This window comes from Falco cherrug, chromosome 1, assembly GCF_023634085.1.
Source record: "Falco cherrug isolate bFalChe1 chromosome 1, bFalChe1.pri, whole genome shotgun sequence".
In the NCBI taxonomy this organism is placed as follows: Eukaryota; Metazoa; Chordata; class Aves; order Falconiformes; family Falconidae; genus Falco; species Falco cherrug.
In genome coordinates, this window is record NC_073697.1 from 54865747 (window position 1) to 54886725 (window position 20979).

General features: G+C 39.5%; 2 protein-coding genes across 5 annotated transcripts in view; one reads left to right on the top strand and one right to left on the bottom strand.

Moving 5' to 3' along the window:
• Positions 1-3370, top strand: part of CC2D2A (coiled-coil and C2 domain containing 2A) — a 66258-nt gene extending 62888 nt beyond the window's left edge. For all 3 annotated transcript variants that reach the window (XM_055701000.1, XM_055701001.1, XM_055701002.1), the window contains one exon: positions 435-3370. In XM_055701000.1, the coding sequence (XP_055556975.1) occupies positions 435-623 (189 nt within the window). In that variant the 3' untranslated portion in view covers positions 624-3370. The remainder of the gene's footprint in view (positions 1-434) is intronic.
• The window catches only part of FBXL5 (F-box and leucine rich repeat protein 5), a 35661-nt gene continuing 17687 nt past the window's right edge, over positions 3006-20979 (bottom strand). Inside the window, exons 5-11 of one of the 2 annotated variants that reach the window (XM_055701004.1) lie at positions 20693-20875; positions 18247-18372; positions 17111-17259; positions 16829-16911; positions 14423-15145; positions 11404-11552; positions 3006-3658 (exon numbers count right to left, since the gene is read on the bottom strand). In XM_055701004.1, coding sequence (XP_055556979.1) covers positions 3582-3658; positions 11404-11552; positions 14423-15145; positions 16829-16911; positions 17111-17259; positions 18247-18372; positions 20693-20875 — 1490 coding nt within the window. In that variant the 3' untranslated portion in view covers positions 3006-3581. Of the gene's footprint in view, positions 3659-3760; positions 9267-11403; positions 11553-14422; positions 15146-16828; positions 16912-17110; positions 17260-18246; positions 18373-20692; positions 20876-20979 lie in introns of those variants that run through there. The other variant, XM_055701003.1, reaches the window with a different exon arrangement.

Consider the following 20979-nt stretch of genomic DNA (forward strand, 5'->3'; position numbering starts at 1 on the left):
AACACTCAAAATGAGCTGAGGTTTCAGTTCCTGTTGAACTTAGCGTATGGGCAGGAGACATTTGCCACCTCAAATCCCTAGCCAGTGCAGACAGGAAAACACAATGAGTAAGACCAGTTAACAGCATAACTTTGCTGCTTTTCTGCCTCTTATGTGTTCATTAATATAACTTTATTTTAGTTGATTTCTAAACACCTTTACTCCAAACTTAACCCAGACCAAAAAGGAAAAGTGTCAGAAGCTTGCCTGAAGTATATGAGATCAGGAGGTGGTATTACAATACAAAATATGCTTTTTTTTATTGCATCTCCCCAGGCCAGCAATAGAAAAAGATAAATTTACATGCACAGTAAACCAGATTTTTAAAACTAGATATTTGTTCAGGTGCCTTTACTTTTTCTTACCTTATGTGTTTTTCCCTTTCTTTTCCCCAGGTCTCCGGATTTCCTATTCATATGCCATTTTCTGAAGTAAGACCTTTAATAGAAGCTGTACACAGCACTGGAGTTCATACAATTGATATTTCCAATGTTGAATTTGCTCTAGCCGTGTATATTCATGCTTATCCCCAAAATATTCTCTCTGTATGGATTTATGTTGCTTCACTTGTTCGAAATAGGTAGTATAGACCAGTCAGAATACCTGAAGAAATTTGCTTATGTAGGGGTAAATATAACAGATTTCTCCCACTGCTGCTTTGAGGTAGCCCAAGGATTTTAAAAACCACGTGACAACCTGATTTTTAGTAGCTGCAAACACATGAGCTTTAGTCACCCTGCAACCACTGAAGATACTAACGTATTACTGTTAAGGAAGAGACTGACAGCTTAAAGTTCCAGTACTAATAGGTGGGGTTTATACACTATTTTAAAGCTCCCCGTGGCACATGTCACTCCTAAAAGCATTACATGTGTCCAGTGTGATGGTGATACAGTGACAGTGCAGAGTAAAACGGTAGAGTTCAGCCGCCTTATCTTCAGGTGGAAGCTGGTTCCTGGAATTGTGCCTTGAAGACTATGTTTTTAGCTAGTCACTTTATTTTACCTACAGACCTTCTTCAAAGACACTGGCAAATACAAATACTTAACAGTTTTCCAGTACCTTAATTCCTGAATCAAGATCAGGACTGTTTATCCATAAACAAATTTTATGCACCAAGGAGCCGTCAAGTGAAGGCCATACTTCAATTTTTAAGAGGCTTCTTCATCTGCTATTCTATGCTTAGCATCTGTATAATGCTAGCACCATTTAGAGGTGTAAAACAATGTTTTCTTTAGAAGTTAAAGACAAAAGTATTTAATAAATATTTATACCAAAACTTAAGTGGAGGCAAATTCATTTTATAGAAGACTTCAAACCACTTTAAGGATTTCATACTCCATCTGCAAGTTACCCTAGTAAAAGATTATTGAAAGAACAGCTTAGTACAAATCAAATTTGCATATTAGTATGAAAATAGTGGTGTTAACTGTTAATATCGATATAAATACACTGCATTTACTGCAGTTATCTTGCTAATCAAACTCTTTCAAGTGAAAGTGATCGTGTGGTGAGCTTTGGTAAATTCTGATGCTTGTTCTTCCTAAGTTAAGATTATTCTTGAGCTTAACTCCAAACCAGATTCAGTCCAATGAATTCTAGAACCAAAACCTTTGGCTTAGAGCCTAGGGTTGTTGCCACAGGTTCCGCTCTGTAAACCTCCAGCAGAAAGGAGTAGCTACATTGTCATCACGTGATGCCTTGCTGAACAACATTGATGACATCTCCCCAGTTTAGTCCAGCTCACCTTCAGAGAAGGGTGTAGAAGAAACACCATGTAAGCAAACAGAATGTTCTGCAGCCGATTCAGTCCTCAGCTGTCTCCACCAGTCTGCACAGAAACCACCACCTAGCACCAAGGAGGACCACTAGCTGCACCTTCCCAGCCGCAGAAGCCAGTGTTCTGAAAGGGCAGATACAAGAAAGCCCACTGTGTACCTTGTTACGGCACACATCTTGCCTCAGCACTGTGTGAACAGCCATGTGTCTACTCTAACCTTTGGGCGCTGAAGTAAATTTAATGCATCTTACTTGAAGCAACAGTTGCTGGAATAATGGTATCCTTTTATACCTCTTCTGCAGGCTTCCAGCTGAGCACTATACATTCTGCCTCTAGATCACAGGCAGCTGTTAACCACGAACAGCCAACTCTGCACCAACTCCACATTCACTAGTATTTTTCTTACCTTAATACTCTTCAGTATTGGTGGGAGCAAGATGCTCTCAAAACATGCCTTTTATTGTAGTCTCCACTACACCTGCAAGCTGACTTCCCACACACCCTGACTGCTGTCCTAAATAAATACTACTCAAAAGAATTTATCCAATTACTGAAACAGGGAAGAATGACATATCGCCTGCCTTCAAAATTACACAGGATGGGGGGGGGAAAAAAAAACCCAACAAAATACCAAACTGCCTGCCTTTACAGAGTTGCCACCTACCCCCCTCCTTTGCCCAGGAAAAAAAGCACCTGCAACTGTGTCGCTCATGAGCAGGTGGCCATTAACCTTTGCAACTTCACAGGGGCTGCAATAGACACTTCCTCTTGCCATAGGCTCTTCCCCTTGCCACCCACACACTCGCGCACTACTCATACATAACTCGCTTTGTCTTCCTAGCATGGCTTTCACGTAGCCCAACAATGGATTCTTTGCCTCCCTGCTAGTCTCTGCTGTTTAGTAAGGGGTCTTTTATAAAAATCAAAGCAACAGGGAAAACATCTTGTTGTCCTCCACAGATTTGATATGAATGAAAACTGACTTCCTTGGAAGCTGTTTCAAAAATGCATTTAACACAATCATGGGAACAAAAAAACCCGAAACACCCCCCCACCCCCACATATTGCAAGGTTCACAGCTCTGCAACCACCATATGCCCGCCCACCCACCCACCCTCTGCAGCCTATTGGCATGGTATGCCTGGCTATCACACCTTAAAAGCACATATATTCAACTGCTACATACTTTTTTTTTTGTTGGTGGGAATGTTTTATTTGAGTATGTCTTTCAAGCCCAAATACAAAACCAAATGCAAAAGGAAGGTGGGAATTTCCCTAATTTTGAAATACAAAGAATGACTTCAGGATGAGAGGAAAGGGGAAGAAACAAGGCTCCTAAAGATGTATAACTGTTACCCAAATGCAAACAATACATTTCCAATTCTCTGCAGAGCTTTATGTTGTACTTATGGATTCAAAATAAAAAACCATTCACTTAACACAAAATAATCCAGTAAAGTATATTTAAGTGCCAAACTTGGAAGAAAGTGGCATTAAAAAAAAAAAAAAAGAATGTTTTCCCATCTTCCCCAAATTAAGTAGAACAAACCCCCATACCCTTCAAACCAAATGAGATTGTGAGATTGTTACAACACTGTACAGTACACTCATAATTAAGATGTTGAAGTTGTGGGCAGGGTCAGGCTAGTATAACAAATCTCACTCCAAAGATTGTTAACACAAGATGCGAACTGTAAGTAAAGTGCATGAAAGGAAGCCTGCTCAGCTAAATGAAGTAGACTGAAAGATCAGAAGTCAGCGGTCATTCGCCAGAGCGGCAGCAGGCCCGAAAACCACACTGCAAATTCTGGCATCCACTGGCGGTTTCAGCATGGGGACCTGCACAAAAACAGAACAAATGTGAAAAGAAGAAAAGGGCCATTTATTTAGATTCAGAATTCTTGAAATCTGGTAATTCAGAAAATGTCTTTTTTTTAAAAAAAATACACTAAACTTCATTCAGCACTGTGACATCTGAAACTCACTCAGTACTATATCACAGTATAAAAACCTCAATTTGAACAGCAATTTTTCAAGAGATTTTTGCTCTGATAGCTTAGTTAGCCCCATGAAGATAACACATTCACAGTGACACAGATGTACAATGAGCAACACTGAATGAGCAAGTTTAATGAGCTCTCACAGCTAGCTTTCGGAACTGAGGTATACTTTCACAATGCATATTTAACTTGTGTTTTTCAAATTCAGATGACTACTTTATGGCATTACCAAAGAAACCATAATCTCCAAAACCATTTCTACTGTACTGGAAGGAGGGTTTTAGCCTGGAAGATTTTTTTTTTCTCCATGAATACTTCATGGTTGGCTAGACTTCATGTACTTTCACTGGAAATTCAAGAACTAAGGAGAAAAATCACCTTTAGTATCACTGCAGTTATCAGAAGCCGTGAGGCTAAAAATTAGCCATTCCAAAGAAAGAAAAAGTTACAAGCACAGACAGTACAAACCAACACTGTAATTCTACCCACCTCCACTTACCTTTGTTTACTGTTATCCCTTTAATTTGAAATGTTACAGTGATCATGAGATAAGAAACTATTAGGTTTATTAGTACAGGATTTTATTTCCTGCAGCCATATGCCTGCTTTAGAGACAGAAATATTTACATTCAGGTTGGCTGAACTCTGGCACCCAACATAATTTGGAAGCGGGTTGTTGAGTTAACTAAAGCTGGTAAAGACCTAAACCAGGACAACCCAGATTTCCCCCCCCCCCCCCCTCCTTTGTACTTGAGTCAAATCAAAGAATATATAGAGTGGTTTTAATAGGTTTAGAAAAGACTAGCAAAATCATGTAATGAACTAGGGCACCATGCTATGTCTGGCTTGTTTTTTCCCCTTGAACAGTAATTTAAAGTCATAATTCAATTAACTTCCAAGAACCTGGTGTCTGGAAGTCAGCTTTCTGCTTCATGCCACACACCAATAAGCAATATTCTATAAGGTAATTAAGCTAACATGCATGAGCCTGAATAAAACAAACCTGAAGCTGTAATGGACAATGGTTACAGTATGCAAAATAGTAAACTTTTCGTTTGTCCATAAACTCATTTTCCTTTTCAAATCTTTTTATTCACCTGAACTAAATTTTGATCCTCCAAGTCACTTACGAGCTAGAGTTTGAAAGATTCTTCGTTAAGTCCTTTAAAAAGGAGACTCGATGCTTCTGAATAGCTGGTTTAGCAGAGCATGTTCTGTGCAGCAGTATTTTCCAAGTCGTAGCTGACCTTCCTCATCATTGCCACAGCTAAGCAGCACATCAGTAATTTTGAAGCAACTGTCACATTTCTAGTAGAATGCTTGTTGACAAAATGTACAGAACAACATTCCAAGGAAGGGGATACTCGGTATACTTCAGTATGGTTTACCATCCTTTCCTTGCTCATTTTAGGAATGTTCTTCCTCATGCTCATAACTGCGACATAAAAATTGCCCTTCTAGGTCTGACGAACAATCCATCTAACACTACCTCCGCCCCGGCAACAGCAAGTGTTATCAAGAGAGACGATATAAGCCTACCGTGCATACCTTTTGTGTCTTCCCAGCATTCCCAGCTGTTGGAGTAGGGACATTAGAGTCCATTCCCTTTAGTATTTGTCAGTGGCTCAGTTGTGCATTTGTTTAACCTCTTTTTAAACTCACTGATGCTAACTGCTTCCACAATTCCCCAGAGGACCAAGTTCTAGAAGCTCACTGCACTGTCCATCTGCTTTAAATCAATCACCTACCCACTTCATCTGCTGCCACTGACTCTAATACTGCAGAATTTGGAGTTACTGCTGCACATTCACCTCATCTATGGCTTTCCCAGCTCTGTAAACAGTCATCTACCCTCCAGCCTTCTCATTCCCAAATTGAAACATTCCAGCCTTTCCAGCGGTCCTTGCAAAACAGCTGCTCAGTTCCCTAACTGTTTTTAGTAGAGACCTCTTCTGTATCTTCTGTATCTCCATTACATACACTCCTCAAGATGGGGAGACCAAAACTGCATGCAGTATTCCAAATGTGAGTGCCCCAAAGCTTCCAGGACCATGCAGCAACACCCTCTATCCTGTTTTCAACACCCTGATGATGCATAACATTGGTGGTGGCTTTTTTTGGCTGCTGCTGCAAACAGGAAAGATCTTAGAATTAGCACCGACAGCTGTCTAAAATCATTATCTCCACACTGCAACTGCCAGCCCTAAATTCAGTTTCATGCAATCACAGTTTGATTATTCCCAACCACCCAGACATATAATAATACATACAGCTATATTGAAGCTTCCAAGAAGTCCTTCTGGAAATCTTCACCACCAGTATCATTACCTGAGGCAGCCCATTGCCACTCAAAAACTTCGGAATTACTGTGTGCATTTCTTATGCCACAAGAGCAATGGAAACGCTGAATAAGACTGATCACAGCACTGAACTGGGTGGGGGGAGGGGGGAGAATGGGGAGATGTCACCTCCCAGATTCCTGTCCATCCTGAACAGTGAGCATTAAGCCCTGCCCTTTCTTATCCTCAGCTTTCAATGTTTAAATTTAAACCAGTCTTACAGCAACTTAAAATCTCAAAAATGTAGTAAGTAAACTGCATCATCTGAAAAGTTTATAAGTTTATTTCCTAATTTCTTAGGCACTGAACTACAAGTGACAGTAACCACATCACAGTGAAAATTCACCCTTCTTCCTATGCTGCATTTCTTGTCCCGTATCTAGTTCTCACACCATCACTAACTTTCCTTTATAGCCTCTGATAAAAAACTCCGATTAAATTAAACATTCAGGATTCAAAACCACACCTTCCTGAAGTCTGCCATCCTGTATTCCTTCTTGGCATATACAGACAATTCCCATAATACGGAATTTTATGCTCTTATTACAAGGTAGTAACGGTCATTAATGGTTGTTTTAACAGCAAGACTAATTGGTTATGACTGACTTCATTTATGTTTTGGCAAATCAACTTATCCCCTTCACAGGTCATTTATCTCCTCTATAAATACCCTAGCCCTCCTTACCTTGTTCTTTTTACATTTGACACAGCAAAATTCAGAAGCCTTCCCTTTTGACAGCAAAAGAGACTGTTTTTGTTCCCTGCAACTGACTTTTGGCTGCATCTCTTTGGCTTCCTAATCTCCAGTTTCCCCAGTTTTGCTACTGGTCTCATTTGGACTGGACTTTATTTTCAAACTATCTCTGCTGAAGTTCAAGCAGCCTCCAATATTGCCAAAACCCACTTCCCCCTGCTTCCTTTAGGCTGTATATACAAGGTTTCCAAGTCATCTTACCTCACTGATGCACCAGGTTAAGCAATATGGTAACTGTACACAGTTCCTTTTATACCGTCCAGCAAGTTTCAGCTCTTACCGTGGGGACAAGCTGCTTTCAGAAGGGTCCCTCTCTTTCTACTATGAAGACTTAACTAGTACTAGCAGCAGCGAAGCCAAAATTAAACGCATTTTGGCCTGGTTCACCTCGGAAAGCAAAGTTAAACGAGCCACAGTCTACATTACCGGTTTAGTTACCTCTGAACTGGACTATTGTAATGCTCGTTGCATGCACATCTGATTACTCAGATTCTTCAGGTGATGCAGAATAGAGCTCTGTTTACTCACGATGAGCAGCTCATGTTTTTTCAAATAAAGTACATGTGAACACGTCTTGCAATGTGAGAGGAGTACAGCTATTTGATTACTCTATTTTGTTACATGTACTAAGGTGAAACAAAAATTAGTCAAAATCACCAAAAATACCATTTCACCAGACCAAGACCATGGTGAAAGAACCACTGCAGCTAGGACAACTGGCTGCCATACCACAGCCCTTTAGCCACTTGTTCTAGCTCTTCTTGCCTGTGGCAACAGAAACATTCATGTGGTCTACAGCAAGATGGATCCCTGACCTGTCTAGGAAGAAGAAGAAAAAAAAAAAGACATTCAGCTACCCTAGTTCTTGTCTATGTTTACCAAGTGGCCATACAAAGATTTATTCTGGCCACAGAAAGGCAGTTAAGAATGAGCTGGAATGTACACAAAGGAGGGAAGGAAACAATTCTTTTTCACAGCCACCAGCAGCAAGCGGCTCCACTGTCAATACTGCGTACCATACTTGATGGCAATGTAACAGAAGTAATGCATTACAACGGAATTACTAAAGTGCTTAATCTGATCACTTTTATCGTAAAAATATATATATATATACATAAAAAGGTAATAGTAAACTCAACTTTTAATTTAGTAAGTGCTGCTTTAATCAGCCTTTGGTAAAGGTACACTTACAGACCTTTATGAGAGCACCCTGGTTATTTGTAAAATGCAAAAAGAGACCAAACTCGAGTCGGCAATAATGCATTCCCATATAAACCTGCACACAGGAGTCCCTTGATGTTAACTGAAATTGCAAAGCCTGGGCTCCATTGTTGGAAGACAGATCAAACTACGACCGATGGATTTCTAAATGCCAGAAGAAAAGACTGAATCATCAGAATCACCACAACGTTATTTCATTAATGCCCTATTTCTTTAATTACAGCACCTGAGGACTACATCATTAAAAAACTCTAGAAACTGAATCATACTTAAAAGCTGTAAAGAGCTACTGGAGCCCCATTTTTCTTATCCTGAAGCTGACAGCACTCCAGGCCTTAAAACTGAGAATGCAGTACGGAGACTGAACAAAGCTGGAAAAAACAGCCCATGGGGAAATATAAACTTCTAAGTGGCAAGAGGTTAACTCAAACATTTAACTCTTCTTACCGAGTTCAGTGTGACCTACAATCAGATGACTTTAATAGCTAAAACACAGCAATTAGGAGGGGTGTATACTGACACATTTGTTTTCAGGTACAGCTGAGGGTTATCTACCTCCAAGTCTCCAGTGTTGAGCAAAACATAGGCAGAGGTCCTAAACATCAGTATGCAAACCAAGAACTGAAGTCATACCAACAGCAAACACAAAATAAATTTGGAAGTGTGCTCTCATGGTCTCTGCTCATAAAAAATTACATCATTCTACTGCTGGGCAACAGCAGTCTGTGACTCAGACCCAACTGAGTCTGTCTAATCATAGCTGCTCTACCTTTTTAGTAGACTAAAACTAGAACTAAAACTGGTGAGACCACCATGCTTAACGGAACTCTGAAAACGGCAAAAAATACGCCTATCAAACAAATCCAGCAAGCCCTCCACAGCGAAAATCCAGTGAGGTTGTGTGTAAGGCTCTTGTTAGGATCAGTTTTACAGAAAAAAAGAAAATGTATCTAAAAATAGGCTGTAGGTGACAGTAAAGCCCGTATTTATCAACAAACAACAGTTGTATCTTTATTATTTCAAGGACGGCTAACTTCCATGCTGTTGGCTCCATTTTTTGTTCTGCAAGAGCGACGGGTTTTCCAACATGATCCCAGAACATACCTCCTTCCCCAAAAACAATCTCCGATAAGCTGGTGGGCAAAGAAAATTATGAAATTATTCTCTGCATGCTTACAGATCAGTAATCTTTGTGCAGTAATTAATAAGACAATCTATATGTGCAAAGAAACAAAACTGGCTTCAGGTATGGATTGATTTAAATGAAACAGCTACTGCTTTCCCTACAGTTACTTTAGAAATACTAAATGATATAGAAATAGTTCCAGCTGTCACAGAAGTCCTGCTGCCCACAGAGTGGAATAAGGCATTATTTTCACACTGAAAAGCCCTATCTATCTATCACAACAAAGTCTGAATGAAAATACGAAGTACAGTACCCATATAAAGGTCCAGGGGATTCAGTTATGAAAGGTTATTTCCCACTTCAGAATTCTGCTTAAAACACCCCTTTTAAGTTTTTAATCTACTTCCTTCTTAAAGAAAACAGCCACAAACTTCTGAGATGCTACCATTTCTCACTAGATGTGGGAAGCCAGGCCGTTACAGCCTCACACTCCTGTTGATTTCTCTCTACAGCAATAAACTGTTCACCCAAAGGCATGCATGATGCTTTACAGAACCAAGCAGAGCTTATAGGCTCACAGCTTCCAGCAGGCAATAAAAGCAGGGAAATAAAACAGGACAAGCATCAGGACAACTTTACAGAGTAATTCCAAAAAGTATTCTGTTGAAATGTACATTTCTTGAGGATATTATGGAACAGTCAAGCTTTAAAGTGGCAGACTCACACAGAAGATTCTGGCTTTGTAAACTAAGATGACATAGTGTATTTTAGGGACAAAGAGAGAAACAGAAATGACTGAAAGCAAACTAGAACATCAAGTCTGGTATTACTGATAGAAGTGAAAACAGGAAAAATAGCAAGGAATCAGATGTGAAAGGAAAAGACTTTTAACTGATCTTTGAAGGCATCTTTAAACTCAACACAATGCAAAAGGAGAGTCAGTGAAGGATTTTTAAAAAGCAGCCTTGAAATTTTCAGGTTGAAATGGCAGAGGGTTTTTATAAGCTGTATTCTAGATGGAACAGAAGTAACAAAAAGAAGTGTCTCTAAAGAAAAAAGGTCTGTGTCAAAAAGGTGCATAAAATACTGCAAAACTTACGGAAGCAAAATATGGTTTAATACTTTCACTGCTACTATCAGGATCCAATCCAAGTGCATCATATTGTGTCAATTTCAATGGACTGAATACCCAAATGTCAGTATAGACTTACTTGTAGTACCAAACCTCTGGCATCCTGTACCCCTGCTGTTGCTGCATCTCAACGTAGATGCAGATTATTGAGCTGAACACCATGAACTACCAGGGAATATAACTGTTTTACACACAGTTAGGTCTTATAATCCTGTGAACTCAGTTATTATCCTCCTTTTCACTTTCCTTCTGTTGCACTTACCTGTTTTAAATTCACGCATGCAATACAAGTCACACTATGGTTCCCATCTCTAATGCTATGAACACTTACTGGACCTAACGTAACAGACTAAATTCCAGTGTGGTAAACACTGAAGAGACCTTCATCATAAACATATTTTATACATTTTTCCAGATCCTTCTCTAGCTTCGATCCTTCCCTAAGTTACTGACTCAAGCAAAACCAGAAAAACTAAATTACATTTTCCATAAGGACACATAATGGCAGGATCAAAAATATCCTATACCAAAACTACTGCAATATGGGAGGTTTGCATGGCAAAACACAAGTCACTCCTTTCCCAAAAACCACCGCTTTGGTACCAATCTAATGAAGCCTCTGTCTGAAGTTATGACCATAAAGAAAACAAACAACTACATGGTTTACAGAGAGGACATGGGAAGGGCAAGTGTGTACTAGCTTGTGGAGACTTACTTTCTAGCCCATATTACTTACACTAAACAAAAATTATGAGATATATGGTCTAAGAATGCTTTCCTAGGTAAATACAGAACTATACTAGTGTCAAACAAAAAAACCCCAAAAGAACAAATGAGGAAAAACCACCTTAACACTTGTATTTTCATAACTAATCTGTGAAACTCAGGGCTACACAGCCAAGAAAAAAAAAAAAAAAAGGTGGGATTTTGGTCATTCTTTTTTTTTAAGAAGTGTCCTTAAAGCAAACATTGTTCCCCAGAAAAGCATCACATCTGCATAAAAAGACATTACCGTTAATGTTGTCACAGTAGTAAAAGTGTTCATCTTTTAGAGAAGGGCATGCAGAAACTAAATCCTGCAGGCCCGCACCAGTTACAGTGAGACAACCCGAGAGGTTAAGGTGTTCCAAATGTGGCAGTCCGCCTCCGAGAGTCAATGCCCTGTTAACAGACAGAAGAGAAGTGTTAAGAGTCTGCACAGTGCTCGACTGACAAGTACTCCACTGCATCCCCAAGTCACAGACTTAATTGCATCTCATAACAGAAAACACACCTCAAACAATGTAGTTTTAAATCTGGCAGTTTCATACCTTATGAAGGGGAACAAACACCGCTGAAGCTACGTAACAGACCCGGGAAATGAATTGATTTCTACAGAAACTAACAATTCTTTCCGATAGACTTAAATGGTAAATCACTTCATGAATGACTCCAGAGATGACCAAGTATTTCAAAGAACTACCAAGACATTCTTCTCCAAAACACCACTGATTCTGGCAACTCTTCCAAGGTGATGTATATTCCTCCACCCACCATGAAAACATGAAACTCCAAAGCCTGCTGCATTACGATTCCAAAAGTTTGACTGTCTTACATTTTTTCGGTCAAAATTATTTTGGAATCCAAATGTTTATGTTCCTAGGACTGACAGAGGAACCTCTTTCTGCCAACACACCATCTTATTATTCACATGGAATTCCTCACTTTTTTCCTCCAAGTGCAAGAGAGTTTGGCTGCTGATGCAACAGCCTCACAGATGTATCACACCTGAGCAATCATTCCACATTAGTCTGCCTGCTTCTCTGTGAGCTTGAGCAGCCAGCCCAAGTTCAATCAAAAACAAGCTCACACACCCGAAAAACACACCAGGCTTGAATCACCAAGCCACAGATTCAAGCCAGGACATAAAACTGAAAATGCCTTCAGAGCATCACTGTACAACTTTCTCCTGTCAGCAGGCAGAAGAACTGTTGACCACAAAACCAGCTATCCATTAACAGCTTCTCTATGAAATGAGCTGGCAAGTACTTCTACTAGGAGGTTTCATTCTCTTTTCTCAGGGACCCAAAACACTCCAGTGAGCGCAAGAAGCACTTGTTGCAGCATACTCTCAGCTCTTAAATGCTTTCTTTTGTCCAAAAAGCGTCAATGGAAACCAGCACCACGACTAAACCCTTCCCATGAGTCAATGACCAAATCTCCTTTTGGTCCTAGATTTCCAAGTCATAAAAGGACAGACCAGTAACATGCAAACTACTCGCAGCATGACCTAATCAGCACCTAGGGAAACTCAGCCATAGCCTTTCACTCCAACACTTGAACAGCAACAAGCTCAAACACGATGCACAGCTACATGAAGCTCACCCTGAGCAAGACTAACGCTGCCGAGTAAAAAAAGTAACTGTCACTAGAACCACTATGGGAGACATTTGAACAGCTGGTATTTCTGCACATCAAATGGGAATGAATTCTCTGGAGAGACAAATCAATGCCAGCAGTGCCTCACACACGCTATTTCCCAATACGCCCAGCATACATGCAGGTAGGCATGAAGTCTTCCCACTCCAAGAAGCTTTAATTAGCCCCCAAATGCTGCAGCACACCCAAACACATGGCTGCAACTACTCCAGCCTCATCCCATTCTCATTATGAAGCATAACTACATTTTTCTGACAATGCAAAATATCAGTGGCAAATATCACGCAGAGGATTCTGTAACTCTTGAAGCCATATCAGTGTTCAAGTCAACTATTTTTTTCTCCTCCTTTAATTCTTATAAGAAGTCATATTTAACATTATATTCTAAACATATAAAATTATCATAGAAACAGAATCATTGTGGTTGGAAAAAATATTTTAGATCAACTCCAACCATTAACCCAACACTTCCAAGTCCACCACTAAACCATGTGCCTAAGCACCATGTCTACACGTCTTTTAAATACCTCCAGGGATGGTGACTCAACCATTTCCCTGGGCAGCTGGTTCCAGTACTTGACCACCCTTTCAGTGAAGAAATTTTTCCTAATTTCCAGTCTAAACCTCCCCTGATGCAACTTGAAGCCATTTCCTCTCATCCTATCACTTGTTACTTGGGAGAACACGCTGACTCCCACCTCGCTGCAACCTCCTTTTCAGGTAGTTGTGGAGAGTGAGAAGGTCCCCGCTGAGCCTCCTTTTCTCCAGGCTAAACAACCCCAGTCCCCTCAGCCGCTTCTCGTAAGAATTGTGCTCCGGACCCATCACCAGCTCCGTTGCCCTCCCCTGGACATGCTCCAGCACCTCTGTGTCTTCCTCGTCCTGAGGGGCCCACAGGTGAACACCGTAGTCGAGGCGCAGCCTCACCAGTGCCAAGTACAGGGAGATGGTCGCTGCCCTGGTCCTGCTGGGCACACGGTTTTGGATACAAGCCAGGATGCCCTTGGCCTTCCTGGCCACCTGGGCACGCTGCCGGCTCGTATGCAGATGGCCGTTTTCTGCCCCAGGCCCTTTTCTGCTGGGCAGCTTGGCAGCCGCTCTGCCCCCAGCCTGCAGCGCTGCGTGGGGTTGGTGTGACCCCAGCGCAGGCCCCGGCACTGAGCCTTGTTGAAGCGCACACAGCTGGCCTCAGCCCATCAATCCAGCCTGTCCATAAATTATGTCCTTATCCAGACATAAATGAGATGTTACTACATTATAAAGTTTCAAGCAACTGACAGCCATAATGAAAAAATTAGTGAACTAATAAAATCACTAAAGATCAAATCTAACAGCATTAATACTGCCTAGAACAATAAATTCACAAAAATATTTAACTTTGGAGCACATGCCTAGAAGACTTTATGGTTTTTAAAACCCCCAAAAGGAAAAGCTAGACAAAGTTCAAGTCTGGTACTACAAATATTTTAAAATGCAAAGACCCCTTAAAACTTACCAATTTCTTCAATAAAAATGTTTCTATTGAAACTAGGCAGATTCACACCAGAAGGACCCAAAAAATAAAATCAGAAAAAAATGTACTGCAGTAAAATAGTTAAAAAATGCCTCCTCACCTGAGAGCACGGTCTGTGATCTGGAAACATCCAGACAGACTGAGAAACTGAAGAACTCGTGCAGTCTCTTCATCTGTTTTTTCACTCCCAGAGTATGCAGAGTCTTTTTTCTCTGACTGCTTAGTCCTTGTTGTTTTTTTACACAGTGCAGAGGACTCTGGAAGTGCTCGAATAGTTCTTAGTGCTGTCCCAGCACAACAAAATGAGTGACCGCAGTAAATCAAGTCAGTAGAAGCACAGTGCTGCTGCCACCCTCTAGTCCTTAATCCATAAATTTCTCTACTGTAGCACGATGCAGAACAATTAATATGGGATGTTGGTTCCATAAGACAAAATCCTTCAACATTTCTGTGTCTCCACTCTGCAGCATCTTCAATGTCAGCTAAGTCATCCGCATCTAGCATCCACACATAAGCAGAATTAAAGTTTTCTGAGCTGTCAGGTTTAGTCCAATGCTGCTTGCTGTCTCCTCCCTCAATTAGGTTTTCATTGTTGATTTCATGCAAACAATTATACTTCTTGTTGGACTGCAAAGTAATCTCTCTGTTTTTCCACAGCATCTTAACATTCCTGTTTCTGCAGCTTTTCAGAATACCTCTGGTATGGTGAGTTGATATGATACCCAGTGCTCTGGAAATCCTCTCTATAGCCACATCTGTGATTTTCTCACATCCAGACAGATCAAGGTGGCGTAGATTTTGACAATAACCAACTGAAGACCAACTGAAATCAGGTGAAAAGAAGTGGTTTGGTTGGTTGGTTAGGGGTTTTTTTAGGTTTCGCTCAGAAACAGATGTTACAGCTAAATATACTAAAGAATATTTCACAAGTAAAATACATGTATGAATTCACAGAAGTTAGACCCCTGACAGGTTAATTTGATACTCCAAATACTGTAATACATGCCTAGAAAAAGTGTCTAAAGAAACATGAAATAAGGAATTAGTAGCAACCTGTATTTTTCCATATACACAACTTAAATGAAGTTCAAATCTGCCCTACATCAAACAAGTTTTTAAATAGTAAATCAGACTGCCAACACCAAATACATACGTGACAATCTCAAAAAGCACCTTCTGTTGTGTATAATGCAGTTACCAACAGCCATCTAAGTTACTAGACATTAGCTACTTTCTCAGAAGGCTGAAAAAAACCTTACTGAACTAGCAAGTTTTACACACATACACACACACACACAAAAAATACATCTGAGACATAATATTCAAAGTATTTTAGTAGTTATAATTTCTAGTATTTGAGTTTCTCAAGTTTGGCTGTTTATACATATTGAAATATCAATGTACTACAATCATAAATCCTCTGTAATTTCACATTTTTTTCAAAGAAAATAGCTGGATTCCTGAAACACATTCTTTGTACAGTATTAATTACTTCATGAAAGTGGTGAGGATTAGAGATAATAATGAAATGAGACTTTTTCACATTAACAAAACCTCACCCCTTCAGCCTTATCTTTTTCAACTGAAAGAGAAAATTGGTCTACAGTAATACTGTTACATTATTAGCTATAAAAGTCTATAGCTGATTTAAGTGACCTTTATATATCCATAGTTAGTTAATATCGTTTTCCCTAAGTGATTACTTACATTTACAACAAGCCAAAGCAATCTGCCAAGTTACAAATTGTGGTGTTAGAAATACAGATATATAAGAAGTGGCAAATAATGTAAGTTTAACCTTAGATGGACAAAAGCTCGTGAAGTTTGATTTCTGAGCCACAAAAAATAAAGCTTTTACTTCAATTAAAACTTCCTGCACAAGCTGCAGTGCTGTTACAAGCATCCACGCTGTAAAGTTTTCTGTGTCATTAACACATAAAACTGGAGAGTACTGTGTGATTGAAAGTGTTGAATACTGAAATAGCCACTAAGTTTCAGTATCACAACAAGACCCATTGGTGCAGGCTCTGCATCCACGCATCACCCCACTGACATCAATGAAATTTTGTAGGCTTTGGTAAAACTGTGAAATCTACAGTTACTACACCCAAGTCTTAGAGCTTTGCCTACCAAACGCTACTGGCTACATCAGACCAAGAGACCTACCATAACTGGCTCTCCAAAGTCTATGGACAATTTCAAGTTGTTAATATTAGAACAAAACACAATTATTGTTATGAAGAGCTAGCTACACATTGACAGGTAATACGTACCCAATAGTGAAGAGAGAGCATTTGAAATGGACATTACAAAGTTACATGCTTCACTTGCTATTTCATTGATTTGTTACTCCGGTTTAGTTCTTAGTTACACGTGAATCCTGAATGTGATTTTTCTATTTCTATATATTGGCAACGGACTAAGACGTGTTTGAGTGTTTCCCCTCCCCCACCTCAAAAACTGAATATGTTGGGGTTTTTTTTTAATGAAAGAACAGCTATCTAACCTTTCAAATGCAGAATCTGAAATATCAGTTTGAGTGAGATCCAAATATTCCAAGTTGGGGCAAAGCTCCAAGATCTGTCTAACCTGGAAAAGGAAAGGAAAACAATCCGTAAAGACACAAGCCAGTAAGGCTGCACACAGTGTCAAGAGACAACATACGAATTAACATTTGCTTGAACTGCAACTCATTTTCACTACTCAAGTATTTTAAACTCTGGCACATCAGTTATTAATTAGAGGCTGCATAGCCGCAATTATTAAAAGGCAGTTTCAAATTACATACCATTTTGCTAGACACTGCCGAACTGTAGGCCAATACTAATGTCTTCACTGAGGAGCCTACATGCGGGAGGACATTATGAATTAAGCCATGAAGTAAACGTTTTTCCATTTGTGCTATATTAATGGCAAGTGAATCTTCAGCTGCGTCTTCTACAAAATAAAACCAAAGGGAAAGACTTTAAAATACGCTTCATGTCATTTGGAATTCACATTGCCATCTTACATCGAACAAGTCACCAGAAAACTAAAGAATGCTTAACAAGGCATAAATTATGCTTAACAAAGCATAAAACTTGTGCCGAGTTTTAGCTCAACAAACTACTTAAGCCTCATCTTTAAAACAATATCTGCTTGTCTTTCTGACAGTCCTGAAGAGTTTAACTCCAATGGCAAGTAAAAACAGTAAGAGTCTTAAGAGAAAATTATCATTGAAGGACTTCGAGAAATATTTACTACAGATTATTTACTACAGATTACGTACTGCTCAGGGCTGTCTGGGGCAGCTGTTTCCACTGACCTGCTTTATACACCGAAATACTATCTCACAGGGCATTTCATATCCTGTGATAACAGATTAATACAAATCTTAAATTAAGCCTAGAATGCATGAGGATGCACAATGATTCATCCAAACTTCCTGAAGAGATGAAGCCTACCTTTTACCTCCTCCTTAAATCCAGACACATCCCCATAACTCTTCTGCCTGCACTCACGTTTGCTCTCTCCTAGATGAATGAATTCAGCTCATTAAAACCCACTGCCTGCTTCTCCCCCTCTTCAGCCCCCACTCTCCTCTTTTTTTTTTCCCCGCCCAGCTGGAAGTCAGGAGATGAAGATGGGGAAAAAGAACACTCATCTCAGGAACCTTAAGTAGTTAGAAGACAAAACAACCCAAACACTTTTTTACTGTATAGATCTACTTGGCTTAGTAAGCATTTAATCTAGACAGAATGTCAGTACTATTGCATCTGTCATTATTTTAAAGTACTGGTATCAACTATGATAAAACCTAGGTTTTTAACTTATTTTACAGAAGATACTCCATTTTATACATATACTTCTTACAGCCATGTCATCTGGGGGTGGGGAGCGGGGGGAGGCCACAGCAGCAAATCAACAAAATCAGAATTTACCTACCAGATTCATCTATGTCAGCATCTTCATCCCATTCCTGGAAAGCACGACTTTCATCTTTTCTATTTTTTACCCATTCCTCATCAGGTTCCGTCTCAAGATCTGCTGCAGGACCACTATACCAATCACCTACTCACCCCCCAGCCCCCCAAAAGAGAAGGCACAAAGAAGTTAAGACAAACTCCTAGTCACTGCAGGAAATAGTAATAACAACTTATCAATATACTGTGACCTGACTTAAAGATATAAATTAGTTTTGCATTCATCTCAACTAAGATTGGACTGAACCTCGACGTAACTTTTTTTGATCTATAGCTTCAAAAGATTCTTGGAAGAGCCTATTATGCTGTTCTGAGACATGCCTGCTGTCCTTATTTTCTTCAGGAGGGACCAATATGACTGCAACAACAACAACAACAACCACCAAATATAGGATATTTGGACTGTGTAGGTGCTGAAGTTCTTTCTGGTAGATAAATTAACCATCAACTTTTAGTATAACACTTGGTTTAAGACATTTCTGTTTTCCATTGGAATCTCACAAATATACATTCAACCAGGATGTATTTTATTGGCCTGGTTGTAGTCACTGGACGTAACAACTCCAGGGTCAAGAAACCCAAATTCCTGAAGGAGCCTAATTACAACAGCTATACAATACACGATTAACATACATACGACTCAAATCAATAGACAATTTTTTAGAACATCTGGATGATCATGAACATCAGCAACAGCTCCATTGTTTTACCTGGTAGGGCACCCCTACTCCCTGAAGGGGGCATTAATTTAGTTTGGGTATATTATAGCCTTGGGCTTGGTGTAAGCACGTCTACTGCCTCCCTCAGTGCAGATTTGCTTTAAACCAGAAACACCTTATTCAGCTCTCACTAGCCGGGGGATCCCGTTATCCCCAAACCAAGAGCAACCCCTGTGGAACAGTACCTAAAGCAAAAAGGTTTCTTATATGAGCACCACAGTGACAATGAAATCCTAATTGATTGTCAACCAGCTGTGAAGCAAAAGGTTCCAGTAACATTTCTCATCATCTTTAACCCATCTTTATAGTACATAAAAAACCTCAGAAGCCTTCTCTGTATTAGGAGGGAAAAAGTTAAAAATTTAATGAAATCTTTAGTTTTATGGGGTTCCCCTCCAGCAGTAAATCCCATTTGAGAAGCTTCCACCCAGTTTACAGCATTTCTGCACAAACAACTGTCGTAGAATAAACAGTATGTCATAGCTTCCTGTTGTGCCAAAAACAGTTTTAGGAATAAGTCATTTTAAGCAGTTGCCAATTATTTTTTTTGCATAGCACTCAATTATCAAGACAAATCTAACAATTTGAACTCCGAAACCTCTGCTCTCTACCCAGTCTTTTGCAGCTCAGCAACAGAACTATGATTTTCACTAAGATCTATCCAACCAAAAAATTCAGACCCAGAAGTCATTTAACTCCTGTCTGCCTTGTACAGATTTTAGAAGCCAGAAAGAAATTTTTAGCTTTTATGTATCTCAAAATTTAAGTTACATATTGTTAGCTTTCTCTCTTAAAGACACATAAAATATAGCTTACTAAACAGCAGAGACTGTCTCCTTGTTACTCAACTACACTGACATGGCAGCATTGTGCAGCATGCAATGATCTACTCCAGTGATTATTTAATAGTCACATAAATATGGACAAATACAAATAAAATATTTAAAGCTACAAACATTCTCATGACTTGTAACTGGCCTCACTGGAATAGAGTACTTTGTATACTTCAACAGGTACTTTTGTAAAGGTTACTTCTCAGCAGGAAATTTTAATTAACAGGAGTTTGAGGAAGAGAAGGTATAAAAAAACCCACTTAGTCCTTACTACTTTAGAAGTTACTGAAATAATATATCTAAAGAATCAGTACGAAAACTAACATACACTTTTCTTGGAAGTTTGAATAGAAAAAGAATAGATTCTGAGGAGGTATTAAAACTCCATGTTTTAAACTTCCATTCTGCAGTTATGTATTTTATTTCTACCTAGCAACCCAATGGAACAAAAATTTCACTGATATAGCTGTAACATCGGTATTTATAATTCAAACCCCCTTAGATTCTAATTAAGGTGTTGTATTAGTCAATATCCTTGTTAGCATTCATACAAGCAAACCAACCTCAATAAAACTAACCAACAGTTTGCATACACGAGCTACTCACGGGTTACAACCAAGACAACTATTAGTTTCTTAATTTCTTAATTCATAATTTGGAAGTATGTTTTGGGTTTTTTTAACATTTAACCAAGTTTCAGGGCACTACAGTTGCCAGAAGGGTACACCCTTCTAGCTCACTCAGCTGCCAGGTTCATTGTACATGATATCTAAGCCTATAAAAAAGAATGTTTTGGTATAGGCTTAGATAATTCTGACAATCAACACTTTCGGAGGAAGAATTAACTTTAACTTACCTCTGGCCCAGCGAACAGGATAAAGATGTTTCCAGAGAGATCCAGTTTTAGCCAACTGTGACCATTCAGTGCTTACTTGACTACACTGACATAACTCTTGGGGGTTAAGGTAACTGAAAATGGTCAGCATTACTTCAGGAGGAAGATTAGCAATATTTGTGGTGTGCCCTGTTACTTCGGTTTCTGAAATATAGAAAGAGTGTGTTAAGTGAAGCACAGCCTCACAGCTGTAAGCAACAGTAGTGGAACTCACAGTTTGACTAGGGCAATGAAAAAAGTGTGTCAAA